Genomic DNA, 18,522 nt, shown 5'->3' with positions numbered 1-18,522 from the left:
ATGAATTATCATGGTCCAAACACACCAAGACAGATGTGATGAGGGCACGACAACACCTTTTCCCCCCTCAGGAGACTGAAAAGATTTGGCATGGGTCCCCAGATCCTCAAAACGTTTTACAGCTGCACCATCGAGAGCATCCTGACCGGTTGCATCACCGCCTGGTATGGCAACTGCTCGGCATCTGATCGTAAGGCGCTACAGAGGGTAGTGAGTATGGCCCAGTACATCACTGACATCCAGGACTTATATACTAGGCGGTGTCAAAGGAAGGCTATGCAGTCACTTTACAAATTACCTCGACTGACCTGCACCCCCGCACATTGACTCGGTACCGAAGGCCCAAAAAATTGTCAAAGACTCCAGTCACCCAAGTCATAGACTGTCCTCTCTGCTACTGCATGGCAAATGGTACCAGACCACCAAAAGGCTCCTTAACAGCTTTCTACCCCATAAGACTGCTGAACAAGTAATAACTCTCACTCACTCTCTCTCTCTCTCTCTCTCTCTCTCTCTCTCTGTCTCTCTCTCTCTGTCTCTCTCTCTCTCTCTGTCTCTCTCTCTGTCTGTCTCCCTCTCTCACTCTCTCTCTGTCTCTCTCTCTCTCTGTCTCTCTCTCTCTCTCTCTCTCTCTCTCTCTCTCTCTCTCTCTCTCTCTCTCTCTCTCTCTCTCCCTCTCTCTCTCTCTCTCTCTCTCTCTCTCTCTCTCTCGCTCTCTCTCTCTCTCTGTCTCTCTCTCTCACTCTCTCTCTCAGGAAGCACCAAAGCCTATCATCAACTGGTGGGCAACCTGAAGGTAAGAATTTACAGTGTTCTGTAATTTACACAACACACATCTCTTAGACTTACTTGCTATTGGTTAAATAATGTCTGAGGTGTTCTGATTGGTCTGTCTGATTATTTTGCTCTGTTGGTAGAAAGGGGGAGGAGCTCTCATCCTAAACGTCAAGTCTAAGACTCACATGTACAAGTCGGTAAGTGTGTGTGTCTTTGTGTGTGTGTGTGTGTGTGTGTGTGTGTGTGTGTGTGTGTGTGTGTGTGTGTGTGTGTGTGTGTGTGTGTGTGTGTGTGTGTGTGTGTGTGTGTGTGTGTGTGTGTGCACCCTTAGTGAAATCTGGTTTCCTAGTAATTATTTTCTGTCTTTTCTTTCAGGCCAAACGTGGCTTGAGGAACTTTCTATCACCCAAGGTATGTGTTGTTGTTGTTTTGTAGTGTGTGTGTGTGTGTGTGTGTGTGTGTGTGTTCATCCTCTCTCTATATATGTGCAGGAGCACGTTGAGATTCTCTCCCTTAAGAGAGGCAACTCCGTGTCCGGAACACACACACACCGCCGCAAACAATCAGATTGCCTTCAGAGCCGTTTACCAATCACACAACACTTTGGGAAGGTAAGACCTGCCTCTAACATCAATCAAATGTATTTATAAAGCCCTTCTTACATCAACTGATGTCACAAAGTGCTGTACAGAAACCCAGCCTAAAACCCCAAACAGCAAGCAATGCAGGTGTAGAAGCACGGTGGCTAGGAAAAACTCCCTAGAGAGGCCAAAACCTAGGAAGAAACCTAGAGAGGAACCAGGCTCTGAGGGGTGGCCAGTCCTCTTCTGTGCCGGGTGGAGATTATAACAGAACATGGCCATTTAAGGCCAGATTGTTCTTCAAGATGTTCAAACGTTCATAGATGACCAGCAGGGTCAAATAATAATCACAGTGGTTGTAGAGGGTGCAACAGGTCAGTGCCTCAGGAGTAAATGTCAGTTGGCTTTTTATAGCCGAGCATTCAGAGATCGAGACAACAGGTGCGGTAACAGGTTAGAGTTTCCATGCAGAACAGTTGAAACTGGAGCAGCAGCACGGCCAGGTGGACTGGGGACAGCCAGGAGACATCAGGCCAGGTAGTCCTGAGGCATGGTCCTAGGACTCAGGTCCTCCGGGAGGGAAGGGAGAGAGGGAAAGAGAGAGAATTAGAGGGAGCATAATTAAATTCACACAGGACACCAGATAAGACAGGAGAATTACACCAGATTTAAAAGACTGACCCTAGTCCCCCTGCACATAGACTATTGCAGCATAGATACTGGAGACTGAGACAGGAGTGGGTTGGGGGACACTTTTGACCAATCACTGGAGGTAGAATGTAATCATCACCACATATCTAGGATTGGATCATTCAACCCACCAATCATAAACTTAACCTCTTCTATTGTGATGATTTTGCTGTCTTGCTGTGTCATGCCTATGTCTTGTTCTGTCAGTCTCGTCCCCGTCGTCCAGTTAACAAACAAGGCTGTCTCCTTGACGACGAGAACACACAAGAGAACAGAGACACCTGGGAGGAAGACTGGCAGGACAGGTGAGAGAGAGAGAGAGAGAGAGAGAGAGAGAGAGAGAGAGAGAGAGAGAGAGAGAGAGAGGGGGTAGGAGAGTGAGAGAGAAGAGTATGAATGAGAGACAGGAAGAGACAGGGTGTTGAGTGAGAGAGGGGTGAGGGAGTGAGAGAGAGAGAGGGTGAGTGAATGAGTGAATGAGTGAGTGAGTCAGAGAGTGATGGAACCAAAATGTGTGTATCAGTGCTGTCTCAGGCCCCGTGGCAGACCCAGAGCTCCAGGAGGAGGAGGGGGGAGACTCAGGTATGTGTGACCCAGAGGAGATGGACCTCCTGGGGGAGATCTTTGACACGCTGAGTGCCCGGAGCTCCCATGACCGCGGCCTGCTCTACGGGACACGAAGTTTAGACCTGTTTGGACCTGATACTACTGACTACATCAGACAGGTGAGGACAGCACGTGACAGGACACACACACACACGGAAACAGCACACTGACACACACAGACACACACAGACACACACACACACACACACACACACACACACACACACACACACACACACACACACACACACACACACACACACACACACACACACACACACACACACACACACTCGGAAACATCCCAGACATCTCATCTCCTCACCCTTGTGTGTCAACAGAGGGGCCTGGCCACTCCCAGTCAGGAAAGTCTAGGCGTGTCCATCGGTGGGAGTGGCAGTCTGCACAGCTGGAACCAGGAGGACGGGCTACAATACATGGGGGAGGGGCCAGAACAGACCGATGATTCTGATGGGCTAGGAGAGGGACAGGCGTTGTCAGAGGAAGCATCAGAAACACCTCAAGGGAGAAGAGAGGACGGGAGGAGAGAGAAGGAGTGGAGAGAGGAGGGAAGGAGAGAGGAGGGAAGGAGAGAGGAGGGATGGAGAGAGGAAGAGTGGAGAGAGGAGGAGATGGAAAAGGGGTTGGTGGAGGCAGAGGAGCTTAAAGAGAGGAAAGAGGTGGGGATGGAGAGATGGAATGTTCTGAGGCAAGGAGGGCAGGATGATCAACAGATGGAGGAGAGGAAGAGGGATGAAGACATCACCATGGAGCCAGAGATTCAGTCTGAATGTGTGGGTGAGAATGGGAAGGGGAAAGAAGTGGAGGGAGAGAAAGAGAGAGAGAAGATGCAGAATGACAGAGGTAAAGACCAACAAGAAGAGGAGAACCAGGGGCAGGTGCAGGAGAGAGGCCCCAAGACACCAGGAGAATTACCCAGGAACAGAGGCCCAAGGCCGGGTGCGGAGTCTAGGGCCGGGGCAGTGGAGGACAACCAGGGAGAAGGGGACAGACTCACCCCCAAAACCACTGCTTTTCCTGGGCCTGAGAACGGCACAGCTCCTAAACAACCCCTGGGTCAGCTAGAAAGAGAAGAAAAGGGGGAGGAAATAGAGGTGGGACCCACACCCCTTTCTCCCAGTGCTCTATCTGCTGTAGCACTGTTCCAGTCACCGGCCTCCGTGCAAACCCTCCATGGGAAGGCCCAGACCAGGGGCTCGCCTAAACCCAGTAAGCCCAGCAACACACCTCGGACCTGGGACACTATACAGAAGAGCTGCCCTCAGGAACCCAACAACACCAAGGTCTCACCGAATGACAGAGCTGGACCTGGCATAGCCACCCCTGTCCTGACTACGCCTATAAATAACCAATCAGAACCAGGGGGGAACACCACAGTGCAGGAAGACCCGCCCCCTGTCAAGGTGTCTGAGCTGAAGAAGAGATTTGAAGCTTGATGCAGGACTGTTTGAGTGGTGCAAAGCTCAGCCAATGATTCTGCAGTTTTCAAAGACTGAGGGACTTGATGAGTCAGAGAAGAAATTGGGATGGGAAGTGAAACTCAGGAACATGAAGCGCTCTGAATGTTGTAAGTAGAAATAGAATGAATAGAATTGACACAATCCCATATTCTAACCGACAGACAGTAATTCCGGTTCTACACCATACACTTCTATCTGAACATTCTGTAACGTCCTTATACAGGTCTATGATGTAATGCATAAGGCCAGAAGTTTTTCCCAGGGTGTATTCACTTGGACGCAAACGGAACCGAACGAAATATATTGCAATATTTCCAATAGAAACTCTCAATTTTGTAGGAAAATATTTTCAGTTTGGATTAAACGGTTACCATTGCAAAACGTTTTGATACAACTCTAAACATTTAGCTACATTGTGCGACTATTGAATATAAGTTGTGGAAAAAGTACCAAATTGTCATACTTGAGTAGAAGTAAAGATACATAAATAGAAAATGACTCAGGTAAAAGTGAAAATCACCCAGTAAAAAACAACTTGAGTAAAAGTCTAAAAGTATTTGTTTTTAAATATTCTTAAGTATTAAAAGTCAATGTAATTGAAAAAAAATGTACTTAAGCATAAAAAGTAAAAGTACAAATAATTTAAAATTCCTTGTGTTATGCAAACCAGACGGCACCATTTTCTGTTTTAAAATATATATATATATATATTTACGGATAGCCAGGGGAACACTCAGACATCATTTACAAACAAAGCATTTGTGTTTAGCGAGTCGGCAAGATCCGGTAGTAGGGATGAACAAGGACGTCCTCTTGATAAGCGCGTGAATTGGACCATTTTCCTGTCAGAATGTAACAAGTATGTTTGGGTGTCAGGGAAAATGTATGGAGTAAAAAGTACATTATTTTCTTAAAGAATGTAGTGAAGTAAAAGTTGTCAAAAAATAGTAAAGTAATGTTTTGATACCAAAAAAAAACTTAAGTAGTACTTGAAAGTATTTTTTACTTAAGTACTTCACACCACTGATCATGTCACATGACATTCAGGAACCAGTTCTGTCCAATCCCTCTGACTGATGTCGCTGGTTGTATTGTCTTTAGATGACCAGCAGGTGGAGCTTGTGGAACATGAACACATCAACTCAATGCACTGAATACACACTTGAAGATTTTTTTATTACATCAAATATTCTTCTCCAGGATGATATTAAATGCACTGAATAAATGGAAGTTTTATACTTTTTGAGAGGATTTTTATTGTTCTCACATGGATAATATCATCAGAAGTGCATTAGAAATCATTCATAGTGTCTTTACCATTCTTCTCTTCATTTTCAAGATATAAAAAACACACACACTAATGCTTTATACACGGGATACACTTAAATCATAGTTTGTACATATGTAACAGTATAACTGCCATAATAGAGACATTTTGCATATTGAGGAACTTTTAAAATTCCCTTTTCTCTGATCAACAACTAGTCCACCTACAGGTAAACATGTCAACAACTAGTCCACCTACAGGTAAACAACTAGTCCACCTACAGGTCAACAACTAGTCCACCTACAGGTAAACAACTAGTCCACCTACAGGTCAACAACTAGTCCACCTACAGGTCAACAACTAGCCCACCTACAGGTCAACAACTAGCCCACCTACAGGTAAACATGTCAACAACTAGTCCACCTACAGGTACATGTCATGTCACCTACAGGTACATGTCAACAAGTCCACCTACAGGTAAACATGTCACACACCCCTACAGGTACAACACACCCCTGGGGCATTCAGCATTCACCTGTGGACACACTGATGTCAACATCAGCACAGTTGGAGAAACTGGAGAGGACATGACACATCCACCAGGCATGTTCAGGCATATTTAACAAGACACTGCATCTACAGATAACTTTACACAACACATAACTACTAATAACCCATTCTGGCTTCATGTACAGGGTAGAGGAGAGTGAGGCAATGGTAGTGAGAGAGAGAGGGAGGAAAAGAGAGTTTGTGTGTGTGTGTAGCGTCCAGGCTAGAGTGCGGGTATCAGATGAGTCTCTCCTCCTTGGGCAGGGGCAGGCCTGGTCTCTCAGCCCCCCGTGGTCCTGTCTGTTTGCTCTCCTCCGCACTGGGCCGATACATTCCCTCCATCCTTCTCTTCTTCCTGATCACACAGCCCATCAGGACCAGGGCCAGGCACAGCAGTAAGGTCAGGCCTGGGACTAACACAGACCACAGCCCCCACGGCGGCCTTGGTAACGACAACACCATTTTCATGACGACGGGCCCTGAGTCAGAGAGAGAGGAGGGGGATGAGAGAGAGAAGCAGGTACACAGGCAGACAGGTACACAGACCATAGGTAGACAGATGTCTCACTCACCTGAGGGTTAGAGGTGACACTGCTGGTCTCTGCTCTCACATCTGGACCAATGGGGACACAGCAGCCAGACTGACAGTGAGGGGTGCCTGTCTCTAGAGAGAGAAAGTGTTGGAAAGCATCCATGAGCCAGGCCATATCAGTGAATTCAGGCCCTTTGAGGCAGTTTATCTGTCTGTCCAAGTCTACGGAACACATCAGCATAGAAACTATGGCTGTGTTCGATCCAAACCGCAATGTATCATGGGTAAATTCTGACCGACTGACTGATCTACAAATAATATTGAGTAGTTATTTGTGATCCAAGGTGATTTGTAGATCGGTCAGTCTCGACAGTCGGCTACAATGTCAAACGTGTCCAGAGACAGTCTGAAACAGTGTCTCTAAACCGGGTCCAGATACAGTCTAAAACAGTGTCTCTAAACCGGGTCCAGATACAGTCTAAAACAGTGTCTCTAAACCTGGTCCAGATACAGTCTAAAACAGTGTCTCTAAACCTGGTCCAGATACAGTCTAAAACAGTGTCTCTAAACCTGGTCCAGATACAGTCTAAAACAGTGTCTCTAAACCTGGTCCAGATACAGTCTAAAACAGTGTCTCTAAACCTGGTCCAGATACAGTCTAAAACAGTGTCTCTAAACCTGGTCCAGATACAGTCTGAAACAGTGTCTCTAAACCTGGTCCAGATACAGTCTAAAACAGTGTCTCTAAACCTGGTCCAGATACAGTCTAAAACAGTGTCTCTAAACCTGGTCCAGATACAGTCTAAAACAGTGTCTCTAAACCTGGTCCAGATACAGTCTAAAACTGTGTCTCTAAACCTGGTCCAGATACAGTCTAAAACTGTGTCTCTAAACCTGGTCCAGATACAGTCTAAAACTGTGTCTCTAAACCTGGTCCAGATACAGTCTAAAACAGTGTCTCTAAACCTGGTCCAGATACAGTCTAAAACAGTGTCTCTAAACCTGGTCCAGATACAGTCTAAAACAGTGTCTCTAAACCTGGTCCAGATACAGTCTAAAACAGTGTCTCTAAACCTGGTCCAGAGACTAGAGGTCGGCCCATTAATTAGGGCTGTAATCAGCATTTTTAGACACCCATTACATTGCTCTCCACGAGGCTGCATGGCAGGCTGACCACCTGTTACGGGAGGGAAGCTAGGAGCCAAGGTAAGTTGCTAGCTAGCATTAAACTTATGTTAACATAAATCACTAGTTAACTACACATGGTTGATGATATTACTAGTTTATCTAGCTTGTCCTGCGTTGAATATAATCAATGTGGTGCCTGTTCATTTATCATCGAATCACAGCCTACTTTGTCAAACGGGTGATGATTTATTAACAAGAGCATTTGCGAAAAGAAAGCACTGTCGTTGCACCAATATACCTAACAATAAACATCAACGCCTTTCTTAAAATCAATACACAAGTATATATTTTTAAACCTGCATATTTAGTTAATATTGCCTGCTAACATTAATTTATTTTAACTAGGGAAATTGTGTCACTTCTCTTGCGTTCTGTGCAAGCAGAGTCAGGGTATATGCAGCAGTTTGGGCCGCCTGGCTCGTTGTGAACTGTGTGAAGTCCATTTATTCCTAACAAAGACTAATTAATTTGCCAGAATTTTACATAATTATGACATAACATTGAAGGTTGTGCAATGTAACAGTAATATTTAGACTTAGGGATGCCGCTGTTGGATAAAATACGGAACGGTTCCGTATTTCACTGAAAGAATAAACGTTCTGTTTTCGAAATGATGTCCGGATTTGACCATATTAATGACTTAAGGCTCGCATTTCTGTGTGTTTATTATATTATAATTAAGTGTATGATTTGATAGAGCAGTCTGACTGAGCGCTGGTAGGCACCAGCAGGCTCGTAAGCGTTCATTCTAACAGCACTTTCCTGCATTTGCAAGCAGCTCGTCGCTGTGCTTCAAGCATTGCGCTGTTTATGACTTCAAGCCTATCAACTCCCCATTATTTATTTGAGATCAAATTTATTTTATTTATGTATTATATTAAGTTAAAATTTTTAAAAAGTGTCCATTCAGTATTGTTGTAATTCTCTTCATTACAAATAAAAAAAAATTAAAAAATATATATAGGCTTTTTGTGTCTCTCAACTGGGTCCAGAGACAGTCTAAAACAGTGTCTCTAAACCTGGTCCAGAGACAGTCTAAAACAGTGTCTCTAAACCTGGTCCAGAGACAGTCTGAAACAGAGTCTCTAAACGTGTCCAGAGACAGTCTAAAACAGAGTCTCGCTCACCCTATTCCTTTTACACTTGACTACTATTGACCAGGGCCCATAGTCCACGAGATAAGGGTCAGTGTGTACATAATAGGGTGTGGACCCAGGTCAACAGTAGTAGACTACAAATAATAATACGGGTGTCATTTGGGACACAACCCCGTCAGAGATGAAACAGCACAAACCCAGGGTTGGAGAGTCTGAACATTCCTAGCGGTGAGATCGTTAATGATATACTCTGGGTAAACAATAGTACACGGTTCAACACTACACTGAAACCACGAGTTGCACAACATACAGGAAACGCAACGTATTTACTTTACTGTCCAAACAACCATTCCCAAACAACCACCGTGTGACTAGAATCCGAATACGGAATAATGAAAGACATTTGAATATTGAAGCGCTCATATTATCAAGTTGAATCAACTAATAAACGCTAGGACTAGACCCATTTAAAAACGACCGATTATTGATGCTTTATTTTAAAATCTTCTCAAATTGCAAATTACCATTCCATTGTGCCTGTCAAAGTAACTATTATAACTAAACAAATATTTGAATTCAGAGCGAAACCCAGCCACATACACACGTCATTTCAAAGCGCCGATAGAAGGAATGTCTGCCCAGCTGTTGGAATGCGACCGAGCCCGCTACACCTGTTTTCAGGTGCATCAATTCTAACGCGTTGCTGTTACAAAGAAATAAAACCAACCCAGAACGGTCTAAAACACGGCTTTCAGCATTCGAAGCCTATCAAGCTAAGGTTCCACTGCTAAAACTAGCCTCGGCCTACTTTAACTACTTGTCAATAACACCTCTGCCGACACTATCAAGTCTGCACTACTATACGGACCTATCAAACAACACTGGCGATTGTTTAATTTAGGTGTTTTCCATGGACTTACCTGTTGAGTACAATGAGCTATTTTCCGAAGTCAAGGGGCGGTATGAAACAGTAGTCCTCTTGCTGTAGACTAACGATGTCCTAGGGCTACTTAGGAGATTTCTCGACGATCTTTAAAACTCCATTCACACGGTGCCAGCCCGGTAACTTCTCTACCACGCTCACCATAGCGTACCTGTCCATATGCAGATGAGGACAGTTGTCACATGTACCGCAAGAGCCAATCAGTACCTAGGACTACTACCAAACGATCGCCTTTCTGTCTCTGTTTCACTCGCTCATACACACACACACCGTTGTGGAGAATACAAAAAACAGGCCTTCTGTAGTCTACATCTTTAGCAAATAGTGTAAAACAGTGTCAAGGGGCTCTGGTCAAACGTAGTGAATTGTCTGAGTAATAGGGCGTTGACTAAAGGTAGACACCGTCTGTGAGTTCTATGCCGTTGCATAACTCATTGTAGCCTAATACAGAGCTATGGACTGGAGAGGAGTTTTAACATTTAGGATTCGGAATATACTCTGTTAGAAACTGACCAGTCAATTCTGTACACAGTGACTGTCTGCCTATTTAGCTGTATGTTCAGCTGTATGTATTGTTATGAAACAGGCCGGGAGTGGCGGCTCGGACAGTCCATTTTCTGGCCCCAAGCCCAGCGCGCCATCGATTGTGCAACAAAAGTCTGCTCAAGTGGCAGAGTCGATATCAGCGTTTATAAACCAGGGTTGCTACAATATACAGACAGACAGGGGGAGAGCGGCTCGGCCGGGACAGAGCAAATGGAACGGTATCAGACACCTGGAAACCATGTATTTGATACCGTTCCACTTATTCCTCTCCAGCCATTACCGCCAGCCCGTTCTCCCCGATTAAGGTGCCACCAACCCCCTGTGACACACACACACACAAAATGTTCTTTATTTAAGTCACAATCCTGAGTTTGTGTTTCAGCAGAGTGCAACATCATCAGCTAATATACATTAATCACATGTAAAGTTTATCTCTCCTCTAGTCATTGTTTAGTTATTTTGTTAATTGTGCAGCGTTTATGCTGCTAGTACTGGAGGCCTACTTTCTGCAAAATCTTAATCTGAACAATTCCCTCCCGTCACTAGATGGCAGCGAAAAGTTTATTGTTCAACCATCCTCAGTTCTACAGCCGGAAGAGAGAAGAAGAAACGCTGCTGGATTTCGTGACGTTACGAGGACCATTTCCGAACACACTGGCGGGAGTGTGAATGTTATCCTCTAGCTACAAAATAACCGAGAACTTCAAACAAAACACCTGCCAAAGCAAGCTTTTGTTTAATTTATTTTGAAAACGAATCTAGCGCCAAGCAGGTGTTATATTGCAAGCAATTGAAATTGACTAAGTTTGCAGGAGAGAAGACGGTAACAACCATCAGAAGACGCCACACACGTCTCTTTCTTTAGTCAAAGAGACTGAATTGTTTAACGTTGGCTAGTTTACTATTTTCCGTCCTGCCTTTATCTGCAACGTTAAGGGAGATAAATGAGCTAAATTCGACTAATTTTCAAATTATTAATCTGCTACGCTTTCAAGACTACTGAAAATAAATGGCTAAAGTTCAAGTGTTGAATGTCGCTGTGCTGGACAACCCAAGTCCTTTTGGGAATCCGTTTCAGTTCGAGATTACATTCGAGTGCATGGAGGATTTACCGGAGGGTGAGTGGTGACGTTATTCAGTTGCTAACTTCTTTTTTTTTGTCAAATCTAGCAAACGTATGTAGATTACTAACTATAGTATTATTGTGTAATTATAATGTAGCTAACCGTTGCCTCTTATGTGCAACAACAGTTTGCTTACATGTATCTTTCAATTAACTTTACACGTATATGTTTATAGCTAACTACTTAGATCAATTCAAATATGTTGGTATTGTTTGAGAAAATTAGCTATTTGTGTTGACACTGCATCAGAATTTGGCGCCCGCGCGTATTGTTCACGTTTCCGGTCCTTCTCTGACGTCTGGGTGGCCTCGAGCCGATTGGTGCGTTAACGGATTACATTGTCAGACCATGGAACTATTTACGAATAAATTGCGGGAAAAACATATCTCTTGTCCTAAATTAGTTTTATAACCGATAAATAGCTATTTCCACTAATGAGAATAAAACTATCCTTCCCGCATTAAAGTGGAGGTGGTGGGACCACACTTAATGAGTGGTTGTTTCTGAAATAGCAGCCTATTCTCTTTATATAGTGAGCTTTATGGGACCTGGTCAGAAATAGTGCACTAGTGAATAAATGGGTTTTAAAGTAAAGGAAGTAAACTTCCTAAATTAAAATCGAATTGTATTTGTCACATTTGCCCGGCTCGGGACGTTGTGTGACCCGGGCTCGGAACGTTGTGTGACCCGGGCTCGGAACGTTGTGTGACCCCGGCTCGGAACGTTGTGTGACCCGGGCTCGGAACGTTGTGTGACCCGGGCTCGGAACGTTGTGTGACCCGGGCTCGGAACGTTGTGTGACCCGGGCTCGGAACGTTGTGTGACCCGGGCTCGGAACGTTGTGTGACCCGGGCTCGGAACATTGGGTTCTTTTCTTCCCAGCAACACCTTTAGGTCTCCCTTCCAGGTAATCTCCTGGATGTTTAGACTGTTGGGGCTTTTAAAGCTTTCAGACTCCTCATTTTTGGCTTATATTATGCATTTTTGTATAATGAAAAGCATTTAACCATTTAATTAAATTTATTATTGGACTTATTTATGGGCCATTTCCCAGCAATGCAGTTAAAAAGTAAGAACAATTTCCAAAAAAGGAAACAGTAGCACAATTAAATATAACATAACAAGACTATCTATACACTAGGAGTATCGGTACCGAGTCAATGTACAGGGGTATAAGGTCATTTAGGTCATATGTACATGTAGATAGGGGTAAAAGTGACAAAGCAATTAGAATAGATAATAAACAGAGTGTGTGTGTGTATTGGAGTGTCAGTGTAGCGTGTGTATTGGAGTGTCAGTGTAGCGTGTGTGTATTGGAGTGTCAGTGTAGCGTGTGTGTATTGGAGTGTCAGTGTAGCGTGTGTATTGGAGTGTCAGTGTAGCGTGTGTGTTGGAGTGTCAGTGTAGCGTGTGTGTTGGAGTGTCAGTGTAGCGTGTGTGTTGGAGTGTCAGTGTAGCGTGTGTGTTGGAGTGTCAGTGTAGCGTGTGTCTTGGAGTGTCAGTGTAGCGTGTGTCTTGGAGTGTCAGTGTAGCGTGTGTGTTGGAGTGTCAGTGTAGCGTGTGTGTTGGAGTGTCAGTGTAGCGTGTGTGTTGGAGTGTCAGTGTAGCGTGTGTGTTGGAGTGTCAGTGTAGCGTGTGTGTTGGAGTGTCAGTGTAGCGTGTGTGTTGGTAGAGTCCATTGAGTGTGCATAGAGCCGGTGTAAGAGTCTGTTTCCATTATAAGGGGGGGGGGGATGTAAATATTTAGGGTAGCCATCTGATTAATTGTTCAGCAATCTTATTGCTCAGGGGTAGAAGCTGTTAAGGTGCCTTTTGGATCTAGACTTGGCGCTCCGATACCACTTGCCGTGCGGTAGCAGAGAGAACTGGGTGGCTGGAGTCTTTGACAATTTTTAGGGCCTTTGACACCGCCTGGCATAGTAGGGGCGGCAGGGTAGCCTAGTGGTTAGAGCGTTGGGCGAAAGGTTGCAAGTTCAAATTCCCGAACTGACAAGGTACAAATCTGTCGTTCTCCCCTGACTTGCCTAGTTAAATAAAGGTTAAATAAATAGAGGTCCTGGATGGCAGTGAATTCGGCCCCAGTGATGTACACGCACCACCCTCTGGAGCGCCTTGCGGCCGGATGCCAAGCAGCTGCCGTACCAAGCGGAGACGCAGCCAGTCAAGATGCTCTCAATGGTGCAGCTGTAGAACATTTAGAGGATCTGAGGACCCATGCCAAATCTCTTCAGCGTCCTGAGGGGGAAGTGGCTTTGTCGTGCCCTCTTCACAACTGTGTTGGTGTGTTTGGACCATGATAGGTCCTTAGTGATGTGGACACAGAGGAACTTGAAGCGTTTCCTGTAGTCCACAATCATCTCCTTTGTCTTGCTGACGTTGAGGGAGAGGTTGTTGTCCTGGCACCACACTGCCAGGTCTTTAACCTCCTCCCTATAGGTCGTCTCGTCGTTGGTGTCAGGCCTACCACCGTCGTGTCGCTGGGAAACTTAATGATGGTGTTGGGAGTCGTGTAAGGTCATGGGTGAACAGGGAGTACAGGAGGGGACTGAGCACGCACCCCTGAGGGGCCCCCGTGTTGAGGATCAGCGTGGCAAATGTGTTGTTACCTACCCTCACCACCGTCAGGAAGTCCAGTTGCAGAGGGAGATGTTTAGTCCCAGGGTCCTTAGCTTAGTGATGAGCTTTGAGGGCACTATGTTGTTGAACACTGAGCTGTAGTCAATGAATAGCATTCTCACATAGGTGTTCCTTTTGTCCAGGTGGGAAAGGGGAATGTAGAGTGTGATAGAGATTGCATCATCTGTGGCTCTGTTGGGGCGGTATGTGAATTGGAGTCGGTCCAGGGTGTCTGGCATGATGGTGTTGATGTGAGCCATGACCAGTTTTTTTTTTAAAGCACTTCATGGCTACAGCTGTGGGTGCTACGGGGCGGTAGTCATTTATGCAGGTTACCTTAGTGTTCTAGGGAACAGGGACTATGGTGGTCTGCTTGAAACATGTATTACAGACTGGGTCAGGGAAGTTAATCTGTGTGTGTATGTGTGTGTGTGTGTGTGTGTGTGTTTAGACCTGGAGTGGAAGATCATCTATGTGGGCTCAGCAGAGAGTGAGGAGTATGATCAGACTCTGGACTCAGTTCTGGTCGGACCGGTACCAGCAGGCAGACACATGTTCGTGTTCCAGGTGAGAGACACACTGAGTGACTGATACACACACACACACCCCTCCCTCTATCTCTTCCTCCTCCTCCCACTTCTCCTTCCTCTCATCAGATCATCTCTTTTTGTTCCTACCCTCTTCTTCTCCTCCCTTTCTCCTTCTCATCACCCCATCTCTCTCTCTCTCCTCCAGGCGGATGCCCCCAACACCGGGCTGATTCCTGAGAGTGATGCTGTGGGGGTAACCGTGGCGCTCATCACCTGCACCTACAACGGACAGGAGTTCATCCGTATCGGTTACTATGTCAACAATGAATACACCGACCCAGAGCTCAGAGAGAACCCACCAGTCAAACCAGACTACACCCAGGTAATACACACACCAGACTACACACAGGTAATACACACACCAGACTACACACAGGTAATACACACACCAGACTACACACACACCAGACTACACACAGGTAACTCACACTGATACACACAGGTAACTAACACTGATACACACAGGTAACTAACACTGATACACACAGGTAACTCACACTGATACACACACACCAGACTACACACAGGTAACTCACACTGATACACACACACACCAGACTACATACAGGTAACTCACACTGATACACACACACCAGACTACACACAGGTAACTCACACTGATACACACACACCAGACTACATACAGGTAACTCACACTGATACACACACACCAGACTGCACACAGGTAACTCACACTGATACACACACACACACCAGACTGCACATAGGTAATACACACTAATATACACACCAGACTACACACAGGTAATACGCACTCTCACACACACACACACACACACACACCAGACTATACACAGGTTATACACACTAATACACACACACACACACACACCAGACTGCACATAGGTAATGCACACTAATATACACACCAGACTACACACAGGTAATACGCACTAATACACACACACATACACACACACACCAGACTGCACATAGGTAATACACACTAATATACACACCAGACTACACACAGGTAATACGCACTCACACACGCACACACACACACCAGACTATACACAGGTTATACACACTAATGCACACACACACACACCAGACTGCACATAGGTAATACACACTAATATACACACCAGACTACACACAGGTAATACACACACACACACACCAGACTACACACAGGTAATACGCACTAATACACACACACACCAGACTATACACAGGTTATATACACACACACACACCAGACTATACACAGGTTATACACACTAATACACACACACACACACACCAGACTATACACAGGTAATACACACGATGATACACACACCAAAAAAATCACAAAACATAAAAATCATTGTGATGCAAAACAGATTGTTGTAAAGGAATCGACTTCTTGTGAAGGATTCTCACCACAGTTTGAAATCTGAAGTAGACTCTTTGGACTCCCAGCCTTAATTCTGAACCATAACCCTCCCCTCCTCCTCCTCCAGCTGCAGAGGAACATCCTGGCCTCTAACCCCCGTGTGACCCGGTTCCATATCAACTGGGACGGCTGTTCAGACAAGATGGAGGACAGTGAGAACGTAGACCCCTCCCCCAACAGCAGCAGTAGCAGCAGCATGGTGCCCTCCTCCTGTTTAGCTGGCAAGGCGTTACCTGTAGGACTGCTGTCTGGTAACTCGATGGACTGTCTGTAGAACACAGCCACCCCTCCAGCATTGCCTTGCCACGTTCTACTCCAGCAGTCGCCAGCAGTCTTTGGCAGGAAGGTTGAGTCACTTAATATAAACCAGCTGTAGGGTGTACGGTCTCCCTCCTTCACACAGCAACACCTCCCTCTGTCTCCACTGGCACTGGCACCCTATTCCCTCCATAGTGCACTACTTTTTTAAACAGGACCCTCTGCTCCAATGTAGTGCACTATCACAGAACAGGGTGCCATGTCAGACTCCTGATCCAAACAGTCCTGTTGTGTGTCTTCTTGTTTTAAAACCTAACTTCACACCTGGACTGGTTTCCATAGCAACACAGCTAAAGCTCAGGCCCTGCTTCAATACTGTAGAAATGCGTCCCTGTTTCCTTGAGGTGAGCAGGGAACCTGGAAGTGATTTGTATCAGTGGCAACAAGGTGACCACACTATTACTTCCACCTGTACAACCAATCCCCGATCTGGGATTACTTCCACCTGTACAACCAATCCCTGATCTGGGATTAATTCCACCTGTCCAACCAATCCCCGATCTGGGATTACTTCCACCTGTCCAACCAATCCCTGATCTGGGATTAATTCCACCTGTCCAACCAATCCCCGATCTGGGATTACTTCCACCTGTCCAACCAATCCCCGGTCTGCGATTACTTCCACCTGTACAACCAATCCCTGATCTGGGATTAATTCCACCTGTCCAACCAATCCCCGATCTGGGATTACTTCCACCTGTCCAACCAATCCCCGATCTGGGATTACTTCCACCTGTCCAACCAATCCCCGGTCTGCGATTACTTCCACCTGTCCAACCAATCCCCGGTCTGCGATTACTTCCACCTGTCCAACCAATCCCCGGTCTGCGATTACTTCCACCTGTCCAACCAATCCCCGATCTGGGATTACTTCCACCTGTCCAACCAATCCCCGATCTGGGATTACTTCCAGGAAGGTAGGCCTCTAGAGGGAGACTGAGTTGTCTCTAGGAAAAAGCCTCACCCTACAGGGTGACTCCAGGACTGTTCATGCCAGGCCTCAATTCCATTTCAATTCAGGAAGTACTCTGTAACTGCACTTCAAATCAAGGCTTTTCAATGAAGAATGTAGAATTGGATGTAGAATTTAAAAGGACTTGATCCCGAACCTGGTCTGTGTCCAAAAATGTCAGTCTGTTCCCTACATAGTGCACTACTTTTGACTAGAGTTGTCCGGGGCCCATAGGGCTGTTGTCAAAAGTAGGGCACTATGTAGGGGATAGGGTACCATTTGGGAGGGAACATGTGTTGTTGTAGTTGGGGGAGGGGTTTGTTTATGTCAGTCATGTGACTGTTGTTACTTTACTGTATATACCTTTGATTCATCAGCACTTAAGAGATGTCATGTTTTTTTTTGTATTTTGTTTTGCATTGTAATATTTGTAACAATGAAAGTAATAATAATAATAAACATTTGTTGTTGTTTTTAAAAGGTGTGTGAGAGATAGTGAGTGCTGTGTTATGTTTTCAACTGGAGAGGTTACATCACTGAGAAGGTGAGTGTGGCGAGAAGCAGAGGGGAGATGAGAAGGGGGGTGAATGGTGGAGAAGGGGGGTGAGGGGTGGAGAAGGGGGGTGAGGGGTGGAGAAGGGAGGCTTGCTAGAAGCTGTGAGCCTGACTGCTTCTCTCTCACTGTTTCATTCATAAAATGCAGCAGGAGGAACAGCTTCTCCACCATGTTCACTATGAGACCGTGCAGACTTGCCTCGTGTTGCTAAGCAACTGCATCGGAGGGGGGTGGGGGCTCTGCTCATTCTTATCCCTCTTGAATGAACCAATCAGATCATCATCCCTCTACACCCCCGCCATACCTCCATCCCAATGTGTTCAGTGATCCTGTCTCTCTTCTCCCTCTGCACTGATCTTAGAACAAATGGTGGATAAAATCACTGTGGTAGATATTAAGATTAGTACGTTGTGTTCTTCTCATACCTGTCCAGTACCTTCACCATAGTGCTGAGGAAGGCGAGAGGAGACCGTCTGTATGCTGGTCCATCTGTTTGCAACCGCTAAAATTGACCCCGTTTTAAGTTCAACTGTGTCCTTGACAGGGATGTGCTTGCATATATTTCCTATATTCCCAAATATATGTAGGACCACCGATATCCTCTAAAATAATCTATTGGTCCTCACTATAAGACATGATTTATTAGCGTGTGGAGTCAACGTTGATACTGTTACTACAATGTAACAGAAACAGTGGAACAACCCTAG

At 45.5% G+C, this 18,522-nt stretch overlaps 2 protein-coding genes and 1 long non-coding RNA gene across 6 annotated transcripts in view; 2 read left to right on the top strand and 1 right to left on the bottom strand.

Annotated features, from left to right (window-relative positions):
• The window catches only part of LOC139424315 (DENN domain-containing protein 1B-like), a 30,202-nt gene extending 24,829 nt beyond the window's left edge, over window positions 1-5,373 (top strand). For 3 of the 4 annotated variants that reach the window (XM_071176020.1, XM_071176024.1, XM_071176021.1), the window contains 7 exons: window positions 756-796; window positions 918-974; window positions 1,153-1,188; window positions 1,269-1,388; window positions 2,256-2,353; window positions 2,572-2,773; window positions 2,996-4,303. In XM_071176020.1, coding sequence (XP_071032121.1) covers window positions 756-796; window positions 918-974; window positions 1,153-1,188; window positions 1,269-1,388; window positions 2,256-2,353; window positions 2,572-2,773; window positions 2,996-4,111 — 1,670 coding nt within the window. In that variant the 3' untranslated portion in view covers window positions 4,112-4,303. Of the gene's footprint in view, window positions 1-755; window positions 797-917; window positions 975-1,152; window positions 1,189-1,268; window positions 1,389-2,255; window positions 2,354-2,571; window positions 2,774-2,995 lie in introns of all 4 variants that reach the window. The other variant, XM_071176023.1, reaches the window with a different exon arrangement.
• Window positions 5,374-5,896: 523 nt separating this feature from the next.
• LOC139424314 (uncharacterized) lies at window positions 5,897-9,851 on the bottom strand. The gene is made up of 3 exons (XR_011635921.1): window positions 9,689-9,851; window positions 6,524-6,615; window positions 5,897-6,430 (listed from the first exon to the last, which is right to left on the bottom strand). It is a non-coding gene; the product is annotated as an uncharacterized lncRNA (long non-coding RNA).
• A 1,043-nt stretch (window positions 9,852-10,894) lies between these two features.
• LOC139423724 (histone chaperone asf1b-B-like) lies at window positions 10,895-17,739 on the top strand. The gene is made up of 4 exons (XM_071175339.1): window positions 10,895-11,375; window positions 14,449-14,564; window positions 14,733-14,909; window positions 16,057-17,739. The coding sequence occupies exons 1-4, from the start codon at window positions 11,267-11,269 to the stop codon at window positions 16,261-16,263; spliced, it is 609 nt and encodes a 202-aa protein (XP_071031440.1). The 5' UTR covers window positions 10,895-11,266; the 3' UTR covers window positions 16,264-17,739.
• The last annotated feature ends 783 nt before the right edge of the window (window positions 17,740-18,522 follow it).

Source organism: Oncorhynchus clarkii, chromosome 13, assembly GCF_045791955.1.
Source record: "Oncorhynchus clarkii lewisi isolate Uvic-CL-2024 chromosome 13, UVic_Ocla_1.0, whole genome shotgun sequence".
In the NCBI taxonomy this organism is placed as follows: Eukaryota; Metazoa; Chordata; class Actinopteri; order Salmoniformes; family Salmonidae; genus Oncorhynchus; species Oncorhynchus clarkii.
Note: the sequence above shows the minus strand (reverse complement) of the source record. Positions and strands in the feature narration are given on the sequence as shown.